Source organism: Vulpes vulpes, chromosome 1 (genome assembly GCF_048418805.1).
Source record: "Vulpes vulpes isolate BD-2025 chromosome 1, VulVul3, whole genome shotgun sequence".
Classification (NCBI taxonomy): domain Eukaryota; kingdom Metazoa; phylum Chordata; class Mammalia; order Carnivora; family Canidae; genus Vulpes; species Vulpes vulpes.
The window spans coordinates 125491040-125513206 of NC_132780.1; the positions used below are offsets into that span (position 1 = coordinate 125491040).

The 22167-nt window shown below is 54.9% G+C and overlaps 1 protein-coding gene and 2 long non-coding RNA genes across 3 annotated transcripts in view; 2 read left to right on the forward strand and 1 right to left on the reverse strand.

Annotated features, from left to right (window-relative positions):
- Positions 1 to 3025: 3025 nt before the first annotated feature.
- On the forward strand, positions 3026 to 7985 carry LOC140594681 (uncharacterized). Its single transcript, XR_011995787.1, has 3 exons — positions 3026 to 3153; positions 6356 to 6451; positions 7846 to 7985. It is a non-coding gene; the product is annotated as an uncharacterized lncRNA (long non-coding RNA).
- Positions 7986 to 10143: 2158 nt separating this feature from the next.
- On the forward strand, positions 10144 to 10820 carry LOC140594692 (uncharacterized). Its single transcript, XR_011995805.1, has 3 exons — positions 10144 to 10269; positions 10429 to 10497; positions 10700 to 10820. It is a non-coding gene; the product is annotated as an uncharacterized lncRNA (long non-coding RNA).
- An 8391-nt stretch (positions 10821 to 19211) lies between these two features.
- Positions 19212 to 22167, reverse strand: part of SLC12A8 (solute carrier family 12 member 8) — a 132883-nt gene continuing 129927 nt past the window's right edge. The window contains exon 14 of the mRNA XM_072728408.1: positions 19212 to 19704. Coding sequence (XP_072584509.1) covers positions 19542 to 19704 — 163 coding nt within the window. The 3' untranslated portion in view covers positions 19212 to 19541. The remainder of the gene's footprint in view (positions 19705 to 22167) is intronic.

Sequence of the window (22167 nt, forward strand, 5' to 3'; positions counted from 1 at the left end):
GTTGGCGCCGCCACATACGGTATGATCCAAGCTCACCAGGCTTCAGTTCCTACAGCTGTGAAAGAGCAGTGCTATCCCTCGCAGGAATTTTTTTTTTTTTTTTTTTTGAGAGTTAAATGGGAAAGCGCCAACCAGACACATGGGTGCTCAAAGGCTGGAAGTCCAAACTGATGTCCTTCCCTGGGACTTCCTGCTCATGCAGAAGCGGGGTGGGCAGAGGGAAGCCCCGGAAGAAGGCAGTTAAGTGGCTAACGAACCACCCTCCCATCTGTTCTCTGCTCACTTTGCGAGAATTCCCGAGACAGCAACGAGTCAACTCCAAGAACACTTGCTTCCAGCCAGCTTGGCAGGGCTGCTGGGAGTCACGGGGGACCCTTCCCCAGCACCCCCTCCTCCCAGGACTAGGTATTGCAACCACTGCCCGGCTGGGCCCCAAACATCTTTTGTCTCTCTTCTATCCCCACATGCTGTTCGGGTCTTGGGCAGAAAACACCGGTTCAGCATTTGCACCATCGAGGGAAGCAATTAAAGGGTTCTTGCAAGGTTAAAAGGATGTGGCTTTTAGACCCACACACCCAATGAGAATCCCTTTCCCCACACCCTTCCTTCTATTTGGAGCAGCCTCCATCAAAGCAAGTGGGCTTCTCAGGCTTCTCAGTGCAGCCTCAGCCAGGAGAGAGGCAGCCAGATACTCTTCCCGAGGGGGCTGCTTCCTGCCCAGCCTGGGTCTTTGCTGCACCCCCCCCCCGCCCCCATGGGGTGCTTCCTCCAGAAGTTACAGCCCTTCAGGCGACAGCCATGTAGCAGCCCAGGAGGGGCTGGGCTCACAGCGCTTCCTTTGCTCTAGGGAGCTGCATTTTTGTAAGATTATTAGTCCTTGGGCTGGCTGCTCAGCTACTCGGCGTCATTTCCCCTTTGGGTGGGAAAGTTCTTTCCTTCTGCATTGATTTTCATTAAGACTTAAGCCTTTTTCTTCCCCTTTCATCTGCAGATCTCACAATTCAAGCGCGGGCCAGGGGGGCCAGGAGCACGAAAACCAAGGCATAGCAACTTAAGCACTCAGAAGTGTGGCTCAGAAGAAGCCCTGAGTTGTTCGAACACACACGCCCACACCCACAAGCACACACGCACCCAAGAAAAAGGAAATCCCTGGGACTTAGCATCTTCTCTCCCTCCACAGGCTCGGACGCCTGCAACGACCTTCATCTGAACAGCCAGCAGGGTCATGGGTGGACACGCCAATGGGGGACTCGCAGCCCGATGCAGGCGAACGACTCACAGATGGAACAGGAGGACGGTTACTCCTGAACTCTGCCAAGACGCAAAGGGCTAGAAATGGCCCCAAGGAAGAAAAGGACATCTCTGGTCCCTGCTTTTCACACCATGTATCCGGAAGCCCAAGCCCTGGGTGCCAGGCACCCGTGGGCCAACAGCAGAGGGGCTGCAGGCAGTTCTCCCCAACAATCACATAAAGCACATTAGTTCTAAGGCTTGCGGCTCATTCCCGGCAGGAGCGAGCACGTCCCCAAACACAAAAACCTTACTGCAGAGGCTGGGTGGCCACCTGTCAGGGGGGCTGAGAGGGCCGCTACCCCGGGGGCACCGCGGCCCAGAGGGCCTCTGGAGGCTCCTTCAGGGCTGAGAATCGGCTGCCTCGGGAGAGAGCGGATTTTCCTTTGTGACACGTGGTGGCCGATCAAAAAGGGTCCAGAGAAAATCCTGGGAGTTTAATAGGAAACTCAGACTCACAGAAATCACGTCCTGCCGGCTTTCTTGTTCATCATGGCCTTTTCCCCTCCAAGTGGCATCGAACCCCCGCCACGAACCAAGCACAGGTTGCACTTGGATCCTCAGCCACCTTAGTAGCTTCTAGCGGTTTTCAACAGGTGATCGGTTTCCTCTCTTAATCTCACCTTTCTGACATCCCACGTGAGATCCAGCCTTGCATCAGCTGAAGGGCAGGCATGACTTGGGTGGGTTTTGTGGGGGTGCCAGGAGACACCCGCTTAGATGAGCGTTCCGGACTTCGCCTGGCTCCTGCCACCTGCGCTTGGGACTCCCACGTGCCTTCCTCCCAAGCCTCATGCACCTGAGATCTGCCTCAGTTCCCTCCACTGTCCCCCTCCCCGTAACGCCCAGCTTTCTGTGATCTACAGGACACTCAGCCGTGAGAAGGAAGGCGACGACTCACGCACGACTCACATGGCAGCCTTCTCCGGCCCGGGGCCCTGCAAGTCCCTGCAAGTCGGCACCCCGCCAGCCCGCGCACCCACCCCCTGGCAGACGGGGCCCCGCAGCTGGGAGTGCCTCACCGTTAGCACAGACCCCTGCCTCCTTTCCTGGGGGTCTTCTCTGAAATGGCCTCGATCCCCTGCACTCACTTTCCATCTAGAAAACTCAACAAAGTACTACGCAGAGTCGCTACTGAGAGAGCCAGGGCACGCACGCCCTTTTACGGGGACTCCTTGCCGTGGTCCTTAGAACAACGTATGTGGCAGATCAGCTGAAGTCAAGGTCACAGCGGGCAGGTGTGTCTCTGGCAGGTGTTGGAACGCGCCTTTCTCTCCTCCCCTCCCTTCCCGTTCCTCAGTTTCTCCGCCTTGCAGCTGTGGCTTAGGTGTTCGCCAGGACTCCGGCAGCGGGGAGAGTACCCCGAGTGTGCAGCTGACTTTTTACTGGGGGTTTGACCACTTTTTAAAAACTTTTTTTCTTATTCCATTAGGGCAAGCATCCCTGGGCTCCACGGAGGAAGCTAGTTCCTGTCCTGGAGAGCGCGGGTGACAGGAGACACTTCAACGAAGTGCCAGCGAAGAGGATGAAGTCTTCTCAACCCTCACCTGAGCTCTGAACCAGCACCTGGCGTCGCCAGCAAGCGGGCTTTGGCAGGAAAACCCTGAGAGAGCGAGAGAGCGAGAGCGAGCGAGCACATGCCTCGTGTCACTCACAGGAAGGCAGCGGCTGCCACCACCACGCTGCTGACTGTTCAAAGCACTTTTCATTTATTTTTACTTTCACTTTGTCATGCCGTCACCCGGAGCCTAGGACAGGCGGGGATCATCCCTTCCATTTCACAGATGGAGAAACTGAGATCCAAAGAGGGGACACTCCTCCCGGGGGCACCCTGGTCCACCCAGGCCTGCGCCTTCCTCCCAGGTCTGCAGAAGCAGCCGCTCAGCGAGGTCCCCAGGCCCGGGGAGGCCCGGGGAGGCCCGGGGAGGTCCCTCTGGGGCAGGACGGGCAGTGGCTGAGCAGCAGCCCCGGGAAGAGGAGAGGAATGGGGGGCAGGGACGGGCCGGAGCCCTGCGCCCCCGCGGCCTGCGCACCGCCCCCCAGCCCTCCCCGCTTCTCCGCTTCTGGGGGCCAGCGGGGCGCCGCGTTCCCAACTAGGTCCTTTGTCCTTCCCAACATCCCGAGGCCGGACCCCTTAGAAGCCGGCTGGGTATGTGTGAAAGTTGGGCTCTGCCCCCGGAGAGGCCCTTTCTGCCTCCGAAGGAAAAGGAGGGGATGGGGGGTGGGATGGGGTGCGGATGGGGGGTGTGGGGTTGGGGATGGGGGGTGGGATGGGGGTGCGGATGGGGGGTGTGGGGGTGTGGATGGGGGTGGGGGGATGGGGTGCGGATGGGGGTGGGGGATGGGGTGCGGATGGGGGTGTAGGGGTGTGGATGGGGGTGGGGGGATGGGGTGCGGATGGGGGGTGGGATGGGGTGCGTTTGGGGGGTGCGGATGGGGGGTGGGGAGGATGGGGATGCGGATGGGGGGCCTGGCGGGAAGATGTGAGCACCCCCGAGGGGGGAGGCTCGCCTTCGGGAGGTCTGCGGGGGGAGGCGGTTCCTTGCTTCCTTTCAAAGGGAGACCTGGGCGCAGAGGGGCGGGTGTACCGGGGGGGGGGGGGGGGGGGGCAAGTTTCCAGCGCAGGGGTGCCGGGGCGGGCGGTCGAGGACAGGCGGGTCACACCCCCAGCCCCGCCGCCCGCGGAGGCGTCCAGCGGAGCCAGTGTCCGGCGCCCCCCCCGGGTCCCGGGTCCCCCCTCCCCCCCTACCCCTCCCCCTCCCCCCCTCCCGCGGGGCCGGGCTCACTCACCCGCGCTCCGGGCCTTCGGGGTCCCCGGCGGGCGGCGGCGGCTGCGGGCCGGGGGTGCGCGCGGCTGGGGTCGGGGTGCGCGCGGCGGGCGGGGGCGGGCGCGGGGGCGGGGCGCGGGGGCCCCGGCCCCGGGCGCGGGGCGGCAGGAGCAGCAGCAGCAGCAGCAGGCGGCGAGGCCATGGTGGCGCCCGGCCCCGCTCACATGCCGGCCGCGGGCGCGGGGAGCGGGCGAGTGAGGCCGAGCGCAGTCCCCGCCTCAAAAGTTGTGGGGCGCCGCGGGGGGCGGGGCGGGGCGGGGGCGGGGCGGGGGGCGGCTCCTGGCGGCGGCGTCACGGGCGGGCGGGGACTCCGGGCCCCGCGCCCCGCCCCCGGCCGCGCCCCCGGGACCCGACCCGCCTCCGCCGCCGGAGCCCGGCTGCCCCGCACGGGGGGTGCGGGGGGCAGGGGGTGCGGGGGGGCAGGGGGTGCGGGGGGGCAGGGGGGCAGGGGTGCGGGGGGTGCGCGGGGGGGGGGGGGGGCAGGGGTGCGGGGGGCAGGGGGGCAGGGGGTGGGGGGGGGCAGCGGGGGGGGGGGGTGCGCGGGGCGGCAGGGGTGCGGGGGGGGGCAGGGGGTGTGGGGGGGCAGCGGTGCGGGGGGTGCGCGGGGGGCAGGGGTGAGCGGGGGGCAGGGGTGCGCGGGGGCAGGGGTGCAAGGGGGTTCCGCGCGGGGGGCAGGGGTGCGCGGGGGGGGGGGCAGGGGTGCGGGGGGGGCAGGGGGTGCGCGGGGGACAGGGGTGGGGGGGGTCCGCGGGGGGCAGGGGTGCGCGGGGGCGGCGGGGCGCTCTCTGCACCGCCCGGGCCGCCCGTCTAGCCGGGGAGACACGCGGGACCTGCTCCCGGCGCCCGCCCCGCCGCCCCCCTGCCCCCCATCCACCCCCCCTGCCCCCCCCTGCCCCCCATCCACCTCCCTACCCCCCCCCCGCAGCTGCGCCCCAGCCCCATCGCGCCCTGCTCCCCCCCGCAGTCGCACCCCTGCCCTGCTGCCCCCCTGCCCTCCCGCAGCCGCACCCCTGTCTCCCTGCCCCCCGCAGCCGCCCCCCCGCCCCGCCGGCCCCCCTGCCCCCCCGCAGCCTCGCCACCGCCCCATCAGGCCCTGCTCGCCCCCCGCAGCCGCACCCCTGCCCTGCTGCCCCCCTGCCCCTCCCGCAGCCACACCCCTGTCTCCCTGCCCCCAGCAGCCACACACCCGCCCCGCTGCACCCCTGCTCCCCCCCAGCCCCCGACCCCGCCCCACCTCCCCCGCAGCCGCACCCCCACCCTGCGGCCCCCCCCCCCGCATCTGCCCCCCCACCCCGCTCCGCTGCCCCCCTACGGCCCCCCGCAGCCGCGCCCCTGCCCCCACAGTCGTGCCCCTGCCCCGCCGCACCCCCCACGCAGCCGCACCCCAGTCCTGCTGCCCCCTGCCTCCCCCCGCAGCTGCCCCCCCCGACCGCGCCCCCTGACCCCCCGCAGCCGCACCCCTGCCCCGCCGCCCCCAGACCCCGAAGCCGGGCCCCTGCCCTGGGGCTGCTGCTGGGTCCGCAGGAGGCACCCCGCTCTCCAGGCCCCCTCCGGCCTGCGCTCAGTCCCCATTGGACCATCAGATCATCGCCTTTGGGTCCTACCAAGAGCCGTGTGTAAATGTACCGCCCACCCCCACCCCCGCCCAGGACCCCCAAACAGGCCCACAGGGGAAAGAAAACGGTGAATTCGGGCCTGGGGGCACAGACTCCTAATCAGAGAAAGGGCTGCAGATGGAAAACTAAACAAAAGAACGCACAGAGACCACTAAATTTTAAAGGAAAACTTTCGGGGGGACAGATTCGAAGATTTTGTGAAAACAAAATGTCCTGGGAAGTCAAAGTTCTGTTTGGGTCCATATCCCTTCCCTCCCCAGTAAGTAAAGGATAAAAAGTCTTAATTTTAGGGACTGCAAGTCTCCTTATGTCTAGGTCCAAGAAAGAGGGGCTCAAAACGGGAAAATAATTTGCTCAGAGTTCTGAAGCTGGACCCAAAGAGGATGAGATTGACCGTGAAGGACTGGGCAGCATTATTAATCCTGGTCCCCCCACTTCAGAGTTGGAAATAACTTCCATGAGGTCTCAACTGAAATGAATACGGGAGCTCCTCGGGAACCTTGTCACTTTTATGGGGCTCCCGTCTGACCACCCGATGCTCAGGGAGCTGCGAGCGCCCACTTCCCTCTCAGGCCTGACTCCGCCGCACCCCATTTCTCCATTCCTCTCTGCTGTCTCCAGGGCTCCGTGACCCCCGCCTTCAGGGCAGTGAGCGGATCACCGTGTCCAGGGCAGCTGCAGATGGACCAAGGCCCACTCTCTAGGGATTCAGTCCAAGTGAGTCACTCGGCAGAAAACATAAAGGGTGCCGTGTAGAAACGACCTCACCTTCAGCGGGGCGGTGGGGACCAAGGATTTGGGTTTTTTGGTTTTCTTTGTAAAGGACCACAAAACAAACCCAACGTGCCGGGCTCTCGCGTGCAATGTCCAGGTCTGCCCAAGAAAGTACCATATACTGATCCCCCCGTGAGGAACTTGGTTTGCCCTCATGGCTCCAGCTCAACTTCCCAGGATCCTGCTCTCAGAGGCTCTTCCCAGGCGGAGCTGCCCGGCGGCCCAGGCCCAGCCCCACCAGGCCAAGGCGCTGTGCTCAGACCTTCTGGTCGCCACCACTCCCCCCCCACCCAACTCTTCCCACAGCACAGCTGCCCTCCCGGGGCAACCAGTAACATTTAAGGCTGTCACGGCCTTGCAGGCCTCTCACGTGGATTCAGAGATCCCACTAGGGAATCCGCGTTCCTTACCAAGCCCCGGGTGGCAAATGTGCCCCTGGGACAGGTCCTCCCTCTTACCTGTCTCTAGGCTTCTCTTTGCCTTCTAAGAGCAGTAGCCAGGCTCCCATCACCTGTGCAGGGCTTAGCGTGGGGATGGGGAGGGTGGACGCAGGAGAACAGGAAGGATGGATCACCGTGAAATGGCCCCGGGGCACTTTTTCATCGCCTTCGAGGACAGAAGAAAAGAGCAAGAGCGAGTTGGAGAGGTCGGTGGAACCTTCGGAAGGTGGTCAGCCTGGCCTTGGAGCCCCGGCTTCCCGTCCTGACTGGGCCGCCCTTTACCTGTGTGCCCCCAGCCTCAGTCTCCTCATCTGTAAAACAAAGGTTGTCTGAGAGGAGTGCTAGGGGTGCCCCAGCTCTGGGGTGTTAGGGTTCAGTAAAGACCCGACACAGCAGCAAGGAGGCGTGGGACAGGTGTTTGAGGACGTCTGTGGTGTTTCCATCTCAGGGACATAAGAATCGAAACATGATGTTTGGTCACCTCGGAGGGCTTCCAAGAGGCCCTGTCCGGAGCCAGGGGGACAAATCAGATGGCATCTCAGCTCCGTCCCAGCCCTGGGAGTCTACTGGCCCTTAGTGAAACAGGCGGGAGGGCCGCTCGGGCCAAGTCCCCCTGTGCGAGGCAGGAGTCGGGCCCTCTTAGCCTCTCCGGGTGTGGGAGTGGGGACGCTCCTGGCGCCGGCGAAGTCCGCGGGAGGCCGGGGGGCTCCACCCCCCGATGCTCAGCTCTGCCTGTGGTCAGAGCTTCTGCAGGGCCCCCCCCCCCCCCCCCCCCCCCCCCCCCGTCTCCGCTCCCGTGAGCCAGATTAGGTCGGGCCGGACTGCAGCACGAAACAGGCCCCTCAAAAGCTGCAGCTTCGCGTGAGAGAGGTTTCATTCTTCTTGTTCTCTTGGCAGCCGGGGGCCCTCACGTCGGTGCCTGGCTCTGCTCCACACAGAGTTCCTGGGACCCGCGCTCCGGCAGCTCTGCCTTTCTCTAATGTGTGGCTTCTGAGTTGTCCTTGGAACTGACGTCCTTGGTGACCAGAAGGGAAAAGAACACGCAGATGTGAGCATGGGGGCTTTGAAAGGGCCAGGCCTGAAGGTGGCCTGCTTCCCTTCCTCTTACATCCCACTGGGGAGGACACGGGCACCCGGCTCACCAAACTGCAAAGGAGTCTGGGAGACGCAGTCTAGCCATGCAGGCAACGAAGGGGAGAGGGGATCTGGGTAGACAGGTAGCAGAGGGGCGGGTGAAGGAGATTCAGTGCTCCGGCCTCAGTTTCTTCCTCCCTAAACGAGGGTGGTGAATCAGATGATCTCGGAGGGCCCATCTGCCTTAGCATTCTGTGGTTCCAAGAGGTGACGAAATGTCCTTCTGCACCCAAGTAAACAAGCCCGTGGCCTGAGGAGTTCTCTGCCAACTGGTGTGGCCGGTGGACCCTGGAGAGAGGGCTTCCCTCCAAGGCCTGTTCCCAAACTGTCCTCACTCCTCGGCCAAGTCCAGTGATCTCCACTGACCTCAGTCTCCCCACCTGTAGAGTGGGGAGAGAAATCATTCCCCTTTGCTGCCTCCCCGGGTCGGTCTGAGGTTAGGATGAGATCACTGTCCAGAAAGCACGGAACTCTCCCGACTGAAGCGCCCCACATGATGCTTTCATTGTAACCAGAGCCTTTAGCAACGCTGCACCCTCAACAGGCCTCAAGTGGGCCCGGGGCCTGAGGACAGCACCCTGGAGGATCCGTGGCAGCGTGGGGTGGCCCGGCCATGGCTGGGGCACGGCGGTGGCTACATAGCCATAACATCCCAGGACTGGGATCCTTGAGGGCCGAGATCAGCCAACAGACACCCGGATGGAGCTTCATCTGGGGGTGGTGAGCCGGGCCCCGGCAGCACCGTCTCCTCTGGGCTGCTCCTCTGCTGTGTGCGCGTCATCCCGTTACACCCTGAGTCTGTGTAGTCATCCTCTCATCTGCTTCTATCCTCCCACCCCAATTTGTGAGCTGCTTTCTGGGAAGTTCCATGCTCATTCATCTTTGTATCCCCGGACTCCAACACAGTACCTTCCTTCTTTCAGGTAGTCATTCAAGAAATATTTACTAAGTGACTGCTCTGTGCCTAGCACCGTGCTGGCCGTTGGGTGAGTCTCAGACCTCATAGACCTGGAGGGTTTGGAGGAGACACACAGTAATCAGAAGAACATAAATGTGACCTTGTTACTGTGGAAAGTGCACTGAGAGGTCTTCAATTTGTCTGTAAAGATGAGATTGAGCCACCATCAGAAAGCTGTGTAGGCCACTAACGTGCAGGTTGGCAATCAGGCAAGGGAGAGCCGGGCGGTATGTGCAAAGGTCCTGAAGCAGGAAGAATTGGGATAAATGTAAAAGTCCAAAAGAAAACCAATGTGGCTGGTGCGCAGAGTGAGGAAGAGTGTGGAGGGAAGTGAGGCTGGAGACCCTGATAGCAACCAGGTCAGGGAGACCTTCACAGCCCATTTTAAAAGGTTTATTTGCTTTACCTTAAGAATCTAGGAGGGGGGACGCCTGGGTGGCTCAGTGGTTGAGCACCTAACTTTAGCTCAGGTCGTGATCCTGGGGTCCTGGGATCGAGTCCCACATCGGGCTCCCTGCATGGAGCCTGCTTCTCCCTCGGCCTGTGTCTCTGCCTCTCTCTCTGTCTCATGAATGAATGAATGAATGATTGCACAAATAAATAAGCAAAATCTTAACAAAAAAATTTAGGGAAGGCATTTTAAGGCTTTATGTTGGGGAGGTGGAAAAGAGAAAGGGTTGGAGAAATGAAATGACATGGAAATCGTGTCACTGATGGCTGATTTGGGGAGTGACTTAGAAACAAGAGCTGATGCCTGAACTCTTAGAGTCCCCGTGAGAAACGACAATTCCTGGGCTAGGATGCTAGAGATCGGTTCACAGAAGAATATGGATTCGAGATTGTAGGAGGCAAAATCTACAAGGTGTGTTGATGGACGTGGAGGGTGAGGGCGAAGAGGTCAGAGGTTTCCCAGGTTTCGGCCTCTGTGTTTGGCTGGATGCTGGTTCCATTCACAGGCGAGGGACAGCGCAGGAGAGCTGGATCTTTGAGGTGAAGGTCGTCAACTCTGCTTTGGACTCGGGTCTGGGTGGCTCTGGGCCGTCGGGGAGGCAATGTCAAGTGTGTAGTTCGATGTGCTGCACACAAGGGAATGAAACCACCTAGAAAAGAGCCCGGGGGCCTCAGGCTGAAATGGCTGGAAGAGGAGAGGAGCCAGGAGGAGCTGGGGAGGGAGCCCAGGAGAAGTCACGTCCCTGGAGTGAGAGGAAGGACATGCACCCCGACGAGAGGTAAGTAGGGTGCTGGCCAAAAATACCCCGTGGCCACCCTAGGGAAGGGGTCGGCGCGGCAGCTGGAGCAGACGCAGCAAAGAATAGGGAAGAGCAAGAAAGGAAGACGTGAAGTCTCAGGAGAGTCTGGCTTTGAAGGGGAGTTTTTCTTGCTTTTAGGGAAACCTGTGAACCTGGAAAGGGTGTGTGCCCGCGAGAGGACAATCGAAGCTCTAAAAGAGAGAAAAGGTGGTTGGCAGGATAGGGTTTCTGAGGGGCGGGAGGGCGGCGGAGGCCTTGGCGGGGGGGCACAGCAAAGGGTCTGGACTGGGGCTGAGGACTTCCAATTCTCTATAAAATAGCAAATACGAAGCGATGGGCTAAGGGTGGAGGGGCAGGGGTGCTGAGGGATCGGAAATTTTGAGGAACACGATTACCATGTGTTTCCCAGGGCGGCTCTAGCCAAGTACCGCAAATGGGGTGTAAACCAACGGCCGTGCACCCCCCACGGACCTGGAAGCTGGAAGCTCCAGACCCAGGTGTTCACAGGGCCGTGCTCCCCCAACAAAGGCTCTACGAGAGAATTATTCCTTGCTCTGTCCTAATTTGTGCCAGTTGCCAGTGATCCTTGGTGTTCCTTGACTCGTACACACGTCACTGTAGTCGCCCGGCCGCCTCCCCTCGGGTGTGTGTGTCTTCGCGTGGCTTTCCTAGAAGGACAACAGCCTTTGGGTTTAGGGCCAGCCTAATGGGCCCCTAATGGGGCCTCCTTTCGACTTGATTACATCCGCAATGACCTTTTCAAGTCAAGTCGCGTTCACAGGGACCAAGGGTTAGGCCTTGCACCTACCTTCTGGGGGTTCACAGTTCTACCCACTGTAACGAAGAAGTTTAGAAACAGTCGTAGAGGGTGAGAGAACTTTGCTAGCGTGCCCAGCCCTGTCAAGGGCTCACAGAAACTACTGGAGGGTGTCCAGCAGCACTAGCTGTTCCCAGCTTGCCTCCCTTTGCTGCCGGCGTCCAGCATCCCTGGCCTGAGCTGGGGCACCTCAGTCCTCTCCTGCTTCGGGGTACAGTCCCTCCCACCAGGAACAAAGACTTCTGACCTCACTTGACCCCCGCCCTCCCCCTTCCTGTCTCAGCCTCTGCCTCCCACTCAGCACAAGAACCCATGCGGACTGAGGCTCCTTACCCTGGCGGCACTAGGGTCACCCCAAGGAGAGAGAGTTCCAGCCCCCCACCCACCCCGGACACTTGCTACACCAGCATCATTTTGTTCAGAGCCCCAGAAACAGAGTGCCTTGGGGTCTTGACAAAAGATCTAAAACAATAAACCCATCTCCCTATTCTGCGACTGTCCCCTTTCTGAAATGTCAGGAATGGCTCATTTGTGCAGGTGAGCGGGGCTGCCCGGCTGCGCGCCAGACCCCAGGCCCAGGGAGCCCCTTGCTGCCACTGCGCACCCATGCGTTTGTGCGTTTGCACCGAGGGCCAAGAGGAGCCGGAAACACCACCGTCCGGCTGCAAAGCTCTGGGACCTCCTCCAGGGAGGAAGGCTGGCTCACGGCTTGGCGGGCTCCCAGGCATCATGTACAGCAAGGCTGAGTAACAACTTAGCTTGGGGTTGGTCCTCGAATGACCTTCCTTTTCTTGTCTGCCCATCTGAAAGGACCATTCCACTCCAAACAACATTCCTCCGATAAAATCGGTTACACACTGTAAACGTCAATGAGCCAGGAACATTCTCCGACGCAACAGGATTCTGATAAAGCGGCCTTATTCTGCAAAACCTTCCAGCGTGAACAATCCTCCCTGGAGCAGGCAGGGAAATTCCTAGGATGCCAGGACACCGGGCGGCGAAGGAGCCAGCGGGCCCGAGGGGGAGGGCGCGAAACTCAGGTGAACTCTCCACCGTGGGCCGAGGGCCGAGGGCCGAGGGCCTGGCCTTTCAGCCGTCCTTTCATTCGGTCAAGAAGTCGACGCCTATTGGATGAGCGCGTCCCAAGTGCTGGGCCCCGATCCAGAGTCCCTGGGGAGGCGACACCTTCGTGGATCACAGAGCTCCCGGACTTTGAACAAGCGGCCCCGATGCACAGTCCGGTGGCGGCTGGCGAGCAAGTGCGACCTCCGCACCTTTACCTTTACCTCCCCTCTCAGTGGGATCCCCCTCCCGTGGCTCCTCTTTGCCTCATCTGTGAGGCTGCTCCCCCCTCTCAGCCTTGGCACCCCCCATTTTTTGGGTCTTTCTCTGTTGACAAGTGTCTCCTCCATGGGGCTGTTTCTACTTCTCTCCTTGTCTATTTTTCTTCGTGTCTCACTTCACATCACTGAGTGCCTCTGGGCCCATCCACCCCTCTACTTCTCCATCAGGCTGTTCTGTTTTTCTCTGTGTGGCTTTCTTCTGATCAACTCATGCACAATTTTTCTCTCCTCCTCCTTTCTGTCTCTTCTCTTTAACAAACAGTTACATGGAACGAAAGGCACGTACAAAAATCTTTGTGGAACCAACTTTTACATTCTCTGGGTTTTATTTTTTTTTTTTTCCATTTTTTTTTTAATTTTTGGGTTTTATTTTTAAAATTGGTTGAAGAATTTGTGTGCTTCTCTGTGTTGTCTCAATTTCTCCCGAGGGCATGGACAACTACTTGAAACTTTTTATCAAAATGTGGTCTACATAGAAAAAAGTATGCCTGTGCTGTGTCATAAACGTGTCCTGCAGAGCTCAATGAATTTCACTAACAGAACGTTTGTGTGCTCGGCACTCAGAGGGAAAGATACCGTGTTCCCTGCCATTCTCTGCCGCCGTGGGTCATCACCATCCTGACCTCTTTCAGTATGGGTTAACCTAATGATGGTTATGATAGGAGTCTCTTGATTTCTCTATTTTTAAAATTTGAAGGAAAAAAAAAAAGGAACATTTGAACCTGTGACTTTCATTAGGCAAAAGATCTCTCTAATCTCTGATCCACTATGGACAATAAAAGCTAAGTAAAAGATAAGTAAATAAGAAGTAATAATAAATAAATAAGTAATAATAATTTATAAATAAGTTTCAAAGATAATCAGTAATAATAATTTACAAATAATAAGTAAAAGATAATACATGTCTCAAAATGTCCTGTTTCCAAAGGGGGAGTGGGATAAATGGCTAGGTCAACAGGTGAGTTGGTTTCTCATGAGCAAGTGGAAATATATGGCCCGTGACATCTTTTGTTCCTTCTAAGTAGCCCTGGCATTTGAGGGCTCCTCATCTAGGTGAGCAAGAACAACCCCACTGGCTGAGCTGCAGGGACCCGAGCCATAGGCCCACAAAAGACACACAGAAGGCCAAGGCTGAGCTCATCTTCAGACACCAGCCCGGTGCCCTGTCCACTCCCCTGTACTGTCCTCACTTGGTAAGGAGGGAATTGCAAAAGAGTGTGGGACAGGAAATAGGGCTACGCAGGTGCTGACTAGCAGAGCAAATCTAGGGCTCTGTACTCTCGGCCAGCATGGGGTCCATTTATTGGTGTAGGGACGCCGGTGCGGTCCACACACTGGCGTGGAAGCAGCCTAGGCACCCACTACAAGTTCCCACCCAATTCTTCCTTCCTATCCAACCCAGACAAACCCTGTGCTCTGAGACTTGCACTCTCAGGGAGCTCCCCCACACTCCCAGCTCTGCTCGGTGCTCTGGGGACGCATGCCTGCAGGGTCCCTGCCCTTGTCTGGGTGGGGACAGAAGGGTGGTCTGAATGAGAGAGCAATTTGGGAAGAGACCGTATGTGTGGGAAGGGTTCCGAGTGGGAACTCCTGTGCAGATGGAGGAATGGACAAGAGTCTAGGTGCCACAGGATAGGAGAGTTGCCAGGGGAGTTTTTATATATAAAATGCCAGTGCCTAGAATCCACGTACCTCACCAGAATCTCTGGTGGTGGGACCGGGGCATCAGTAGTCTTCAAAAGCTCCCAGGTGATGCCCATTAGATGTGCATCTGGGGTTGAAAACCACTGCCTTAAACTTAGTGCAGTGGGAAACAGAGCCTGAGTGTAAGCTTTCAGCGGTAGATGGATGTGATCAAAACGGTTGTTCAAGAAGCATTTATTGAGCACCTACTCTGTACCAGCAGGCACTATGCTAGGTTCTGGGTACACAGTGATGAGGAAGACATAGATAGTCCCTGCCCCTGACTAGCCAGAGGATTAGGAGAAAATACAGGTCCTCACACGAGTATAAAAAGTTATTTTACGAAAGTATGAGCAAGTCCTCTAACAGCATAGAGGATTGGCTGGAGAAAGCTTTCTTAGGTGACATCAGAATTCTTTCCTGAAGGAGTCGGCCAAGCAAAGAAAACAGCAGAGAACATTCTAAGTGGAATAAAGAGTGTGACACAGGTGCCGAGTGCTACAGAGAGCTGGCCAGGTGCAGCACGGCCCACTGAGGCAGGGGTCCCCTCTGCTCTGGAATGTCGGGCTCGCAGACGTCAAGAACCACTGCCGTGATCGGTAGATGGTTTGCTTTCTGTCTGTGCTGCTCCTCACCGTAGGGGACATGGGGCTAGTGGTAGCAGGTGCCGCTCCCTGCCGCCGCCTCCACCTCCGCTTCCCCCAAACAACGTGTCTCACCTATGGTGTGCATGGAGAGGATGGAGCTACCGCCCAAGCTCCCTCGGCCACAGCACTGCAGAAGCAAGGGACACTTCTGTCCCCACCCCACTGGCATCCTACATTTGCTCCTCTCCGTGGGAATGGGAGGCCAGTCTAACTGGTCAAATCTGGGGCCACATTTCATTGGTGAGCAGGGCCCAGGATTGAAAGGCAATGTGTGGCCACCGTATGATCTCTGCTCACCGGTTACTGCGTGGTAAGGCCAGCTGGTCAATGTCTCCCTTGATTCCAGCTCCTCATCCAAGGGTCCTTGGGAGAAGTGAATTCTTAGGTTCAAAAGTTAGACATACTTCAACCTTCTGACCTCAGCTGCCTTCCCGCCTATAGCTCTTATACCCTTGTCCGGGTATTTTTTTTTAATTTTTTTTTAAATTTATTTATGATAGTCACAGAGAGAGAGAGGCAGAGACACAGGCAGAAGGAGAAGCAGGCTCCATGCACCGGGAGCCCGACGTGGGACTCGATCCAGGGTCTCCAGGATCACGCCCTGGGCCAAAGGCAGGCACTAAACCGCTGCACCACCCAGGGATCCCTTGTCCGGGTATTAATACATAAATTAGCACATTTTCCCATCCTTTAACTATACTCCCTCAGTCAGAAACCTGGAGGGGAGGGTGGAAGATGGAATCTGGAACCTCGAACCTCCACATTGATTTATAATTGTTTGTGCAGGATGTACTCTATTGTGTAGGTCAGAAGACTTAGCATGATTCCCAGAGACATCTGAGAAATGACTTCTGTTCTGGTTCTCAGCCCTGAACTCAAGAATGCTCTAGAATTGGGCTGTACTCACCCTGAAAGTTTAAGGGTGGTGGCTGAGTTCATTTCTGTCTGAGTGGCCTGTGATTATATTTTTACATTATAAAGCTCTGAGATTGGCTCAGGTGAGGTGGTCTTGGGCATGTGTACAGGTGCTGCTCCAGCCATAGTTGGGTAGGTAGATGGGTAGATCAATGGTTGGATGGGTGGATAAATGGCTAGATCAACAGGTGAGTGGGTAGGTAGATAGATGGATGGAGGAATGATGAATCATTGGATAGATTTTCAATAGACAGTATGGTATGAAGGGAGACATGCATGGTTCTAGAATGTCTGAGATGATCCTTACTCATTCACACACTTACTCATTCTCAACTACAGCTGTGTACTTCTTGACGAAAATCTTAAGGCTGCAGTCTTCCCCTCTGTCTCTTTTAGAAAATGTTCCTAGTCTCACTGCCATGTATCCCAACCGTGCTGTGCATCCTTTAGGATGCATCAGTTCTGAGCATCCTTTAGGTAAGCAAACTTCATCTGAATGATCTAGTGACATCTAGTTCCCATTTTTCTGACAACCGCACTTACTACTGACCTTTGTTATTATACAAGCTGTATACCACATCTCTTACGTGCCACCTCAGATCACTCTGTCCCACCCGTCTCTGGGGCCAAGGCCAATTGTTTCATCTCAGCCACCACCGCAGGAACCAGTTCTGCTGGGCTCCAGCCAACGGCATGCACACGGGTTGCTGTTTGCTGTAGAATTTGGTGGGTTCTCATACAGTGCAAATCACAAGCGTGGGCAGCACTGAGGTGGGGAGTGGCTTACATCTCATGGCTAACCTTGGACTGTGGGAAACAAAAACCAGTGGGTGAATTCTCATCCTTTCCTCCCTCTGCAAGAAGGTCTTGAGATGCAAGTGTCCCTACGGGCTCTCAGAAGGGTCCTTCGAGATGAAGCGTTCAGCTGCCCCTGATGCTCAGTGGTTGCTAAGTCAATGCCGAGCCTTCCTCCCTATTTCCCTCCCATTTTCTCTCACTTCTGCTTCCCTGTGTGCACCCCAAGAAAGCAACAGCACATAAACTTTTGCTCTCTGGGGATCCCAGGCTAAGATCTGATGACTGCTGTACTGGTTACTATTACTTTTGATACAATATGATTGGGTTAAACATGAGATTTTTCAGACCTAATTAGAGTATTCAGTGAGTTTAGTATCCGTCTCCCACACTAGACTGTGAGCTATTTATGTAGTTACCCCAACACTGAGTGGAACGCTGGCATTCTTCACCTCATTCTCCTCTTCTTTTCCATAACATTAATGATGTTGGGGAAGTTCTTATCCTGGATACTTGAATCTGCTGTGTATGGTTTGCAACATTACCATCATCTCAGAGGGTTTTTTTCCAGCTTTTCTGCAGAATTCAAAAGAGCAAAATGCAGAATCATCTAAGGTTTCTGCAGTAGGCTGAGAGGTGGTACCCCAAAAGATAGCCACATCCCAAAGCCTTAAGGCCCTTAGGATGAGGTATCCTGGATTGTGTGTGTGGACCCTTCATGCAGTCACATGGATCCTTATGAGTGAGGCAGAGGTTGACATCACACACACAGAGGAGAGGGGGTGTGACCATGGAGCCGAGAGATTTGAGGATGTTGGCCATGGAGATGGGAGGGATGTGGCCGCAGGGTAAAGACTGCCCACAGCCACCAGAAGCTGGAAGAGGCAGGGGTGGAATTCATCCCAGTGATCAGAGCCGCTGGAGGGAGCACAGCCCTACTAACACCTTGATTTCAGTGACACTGATGTTGGGTGTCTGGCCTCCAGAACTGTGAATTCTCACAGAATGTTTCAGAAACTTAGACCAGGGGCAGCCCGGGTGGCTCAGTGGTTTAGCACTGCCTTCAGGCCCCGGGCGTGATCCTGGAGACCCGGGATCGAGTCCCATGTCAGGCTCCCTGCATGGAGCCTGCTTCTCCCTCTGCCTATGTCTCTGCCCCTCTCTCTCTCTGTCTCTCTCTGAATAAATAAATAAAATCTTAAAAAAAAAAAAAAAAAAAGAAACTTAGACCAGTTTCTTCTTGGAAAGGGCTCTCAGAGATCACCAACCTTGGCCTTCATGAATACGGTCACTGTGTGATGCTACTATTTCCCACACGCCAATGGAGTTTGCTTTAAGTTGCTTCTAACGATGGTCGGGAGTCTGGTGTTTAACTCACGTGGTGCATAAGCAGTCATCATAAACTCGACCTCATTCCCTAGGAGAGAATAAGATCCAACTGGCCCCTCATCATGACCTTCCCATCCCGCTGGCTTGAAGCCTGTTCCATCCAGTGGGCCAACACTCCTCAACCCAGGGCCCCAGGACGGCCTGCGTGGAATCGCTGAGGTACTCATTAAAAATGGCAAGGCCGGGGCTCTACCCCAAACCTACCAAGTAAGAAATCTATGGATGAGGTGCAGAAATCCGCACTTTTAACAAGGCTCTCAGGTGAGTCTCCACACACACCGGCTTGAGAGCATCTCCTACAGAAGAAAGGGGTCAGATCGGATCCAGTGGTACTTCCCTCTGGCTTAGCAGGGAACCCACCAACTCGGGTCCAGGTGCTGGATTTACCAGGGGGAAGCTACGGCCTGGTCCCCGGGACTGCATGTTTGTGATGAAAGCCACCCTGAACTCACAGAGGAGCCAAAAAAGTCCTGTCCCCTCGTGCATTCATACTGTAACACAGCTGCAAAGGTGTCCACAGAGCTGGGAGCTCACAAAGGCTTTCGAGAACGTGAGTCTCCATTACACATTTCACGGTAATTTAACTTTTTAATTAAAAAGACCTTCCCTGGGATCCCTGGGTGGCGCAGCGGTTTGGCACCTGCCTTTGGCCCAGGGCGCGATCCTGGAGACCCGGGATCGAATCCCACGTCGGGCTCCCGGTGCATGGAGCCTGCTTCTCCCTCTGCCTGTGTCTCTGCCTCTCTCTCTATCTCTCTGTGACTATCATAAATAAATAAAAATTTAAAAAAAATTAAAAAAAAAAAGACCTTCCCTAAACAACAATAGCTTGCAAATGCAGGTGGCCTTTGATCTTACAATTCCACTTCTGGGAATTTATCCTACAGATAGACTTTATGCTTGTACATATGTACAAAATTATTCACTGCAGAACTGATTATAATAGCGAAACATTGGAAACAATCCAAATGTCATCATTGTGGAATTGATGAAATAAATTATACCACATTCATACAATGAAAAATAAGGAGGAAACTGTGTACCTATTGATATGGAAATGTGTCCAGGTTCAGGGGAAAAGCAAGGTGAAGAACACATGTAGAATAGTCTACCTTTTGTGTATAAAAAGGGAGTACTAGGAACCCACATCCCTACTTACTTGTATATTCATAAAGAAATGCTGGAAGTATATGTAAGAACAGTGGTTACTTCTGGGGCAGGGGATGACCATATGGGGAACAAGGATGGGAGATTTTTCACTATATATATGATTATCCTTTGATGTTTAGAACCATGTGAGTGTACTATTTATTCAAAAAATAATACAATAAATTTTAAAATAATCGTTTATTGTGGCCCTCAGAACAAGCAACCTGACCTGATTCTCCACACCTGCAAGTCTTGATGCCTGTATGGAGCTCTTCAGACTGGGTGCATGTTTCGGAAGCCACAGCCATTCCAGTGGTTACCCTGGTGAGATGGGTGCTCCCAGACCAGAATGCAGATTTCCATTGTCCAGACCAGCAGTGGGAGGACAGGTCTTTGAGTTTCTTACTGAGGAGAACCAGCATCGTGAAGGTTCTGGGATGTGGCTCCGTTGTGCACTGGGCAGCTCCAAGAGAGGAGGGTCCCTGGGCTGCCTACTAATGAGTACTCAGTACCTCAGTACTGAGACATCAGCTGTTCCCGACTCACAAGGGAGGAATGATGGTAGCGATCCCGAGTAGCGAAGTCTGCGTTCTCCTGGGTGAGCTGAGTCATCTTCGTGTCAACCCTAGCCAGGGACGGTGCCAAAATTATCTGCTCTTGGGGAGATCTCAAGCTCCTTCAGGGAGAGAAACACAGAGGCGGTCAGATAGAAAAAGTGTTAAACAGTGGAGATGAGTCTCCTCTAGGATAGAATAATGCTTTGCAAAAAAATGTCATTGTGCTTATTATTTTGTACTTATTATTTAACATGTATTTATTTAAAAAAAATTTTTATTGGAGTTCAATTTGCCAACATATAGCATAACACCCAGTGCTCATCCCGCCAAGTGCCCCCCTCAGTGCCCATCACCCAGTCACCCCAACCTCCCGCCCACTTCCCTTTCCACTACCCCTTGTTCGTTTCCCAGATTAACATGTATTTAAATAAAATAACCCAAACTATAAAAAATAAATATCAAATGAGGACAGTGATCTTTACCTCTCTTTAACAGAAACATATAAAACTGTACCCACCCAATAGGAGACAACCTTCAAGGATAACCTTCCAAATGGTGTCATGTTGGGGCCCTACAGCTTTCCTTTGCTTTCTTGCCAAATGAAATAATGGGATGGAGAGGCTGGAAAACCAAGAGTGGAAAGAGAAGCTTTCTCTTTGGTTCTTTGGAAAGAACATTGAATGAGGAATGATTTCTGGGGCTGAGGTTTACTTAGGAAGCAGTTATGAGGGGAGCTGCAAAGACTTTTGGCACTAAATTGGCCTGAAGACAAAAAGCAAGTCGTGTTGTGGATTCCATTGTCACGAAGTGTCTACACACACAGTTGGAGTTAGAATAAACTGGGAAAGGAAAATGTAGGATACAAGAGGAAAGTGCTAGAGGCAGAACGCAGTAGGAAAGATCAGACCGGCAGTCAGAGCGCCTGCAGAGGATGGACAGTCCCAGCGCTGCCGCTCATCAGCCTCACCGCCCAGGCCATCAAACCTCTGCCGCCTTGTTTTCTCATCTTCGGTTCCCTCAGTCTATCATTTCCTCAACATTTTACTCAAAAAATTTTTTTTAATTTTTTTTTTTTTTTATTTATTTATGATAGTCACAGAGAGAGAGAGAGAGGCAGAGACACAGGCGGAGGGAGAAGCAGGCTCCATGCACCAGGAGCCTGATGTGGGATTCGATCCCGGGTCTCCAGGATCGCGCCCTGGGCCAAAGGCAGGCGCCAAACCGCTGCGCCACCCAGGGATCCCCTCAACATTTTACTCAAAAGGAATCTACTTTGTGAGTAGTGATGTTTGATTGTTTAAAGAATATATTCGACAATTACTTTAAAGAGGTAGCAACCTAACATCCCGTACTCGTGGAACCTCAGTGGGAAGCGCCGGTTGCCTCTGACAATAGAAGTTCAGAAGTCACAGGACTAAGGCTTGTAGCCACTTTCCGAGAACATATCTAAATTAGATACATGGAGATTTTCTGAGAAATGAGTGAGCTTCTATAAAGGGTGAATCTTCAAGAAGTGACATATAGTCAATACACAAGGTGTTTTTGCCAGTGTATTTTTTGTTGTTGTTAATGCTTTTTTTTTTTTTTCTTTTAAAGGTAAAACCATTGTATTCTTCTGAGTTCAGGTAAATACTGTGCTTCACTTTTAGACTAGAATAGCCTGAGAATTCTTACTTGCTAGGACTTCTGGGAAGAAAGCCCTCTCAAGGTTAGGCTTTATTTCACATAATTCTGGGAATTGTATACATAACAGAAGGAGCAACATAGCCAAAGTCCTTTGCCCAAACACATTCTTTTTTTAAAAAATATTTTATTTATTCATGAGAGTCACAGACTGAGAGAGGCAGAGACACAGGCAGAGGGAGAAGCAGGCTCCTCACAGGGAGCCCGATGTGGGACTCGATCCTGGGACCCTGGGATCACTCCCTGAACCAAAGGCAGACACTCAACCACTGAGCCACCCAGGTGTCCCTGCCAAAACACATTCTACAGTATTATTCTTCTTTGGTTTTGAAGAGCATCTAGGGGAAGTGAGGGGAACAAAATCTTTGAAACTACAAAATAGCAATTTCTACTTTTAAGTGAATCCTCCTCTCTCGGTCCTTTAACCTTCCTGAATAACCACCACAGGATCTCATCCAGTAGCCATGTGAGGCCAGCAAGTGTGATGTTGAGACTTAGCTGAGGCCTCCATCACCCACTTGACAAGCCCACGGAGCTGTGAATGAATAGTGTGTACTGGGTTCTATTCCATCTAAAGCATTATCCTTTTGTAAGAATAATCTCCTCCAAAGACATTGTTTTTTCTCAATAGTACTATGGTGACCTCAGAGGTGAAATTCCTGGAATTCAGAGTGCAGCTTAAGGTGTAGTGACCTCCCATGGTCATTTATAGGCTTTAAAACCAGAAATGCCTAAAAATATTCCTGTGAATCAGATAAGCCAAATACTCTCAACCACACACCACCTGCAGCTCCAGATTCTGTAGGCAGCTTCTATACAGAATCTATGTCCCCTCAACCTCTACTTTCCTCAGGACTCGGTGGCAGGGGAGAGAGATCAGTACTGGTATGTTCTGACCT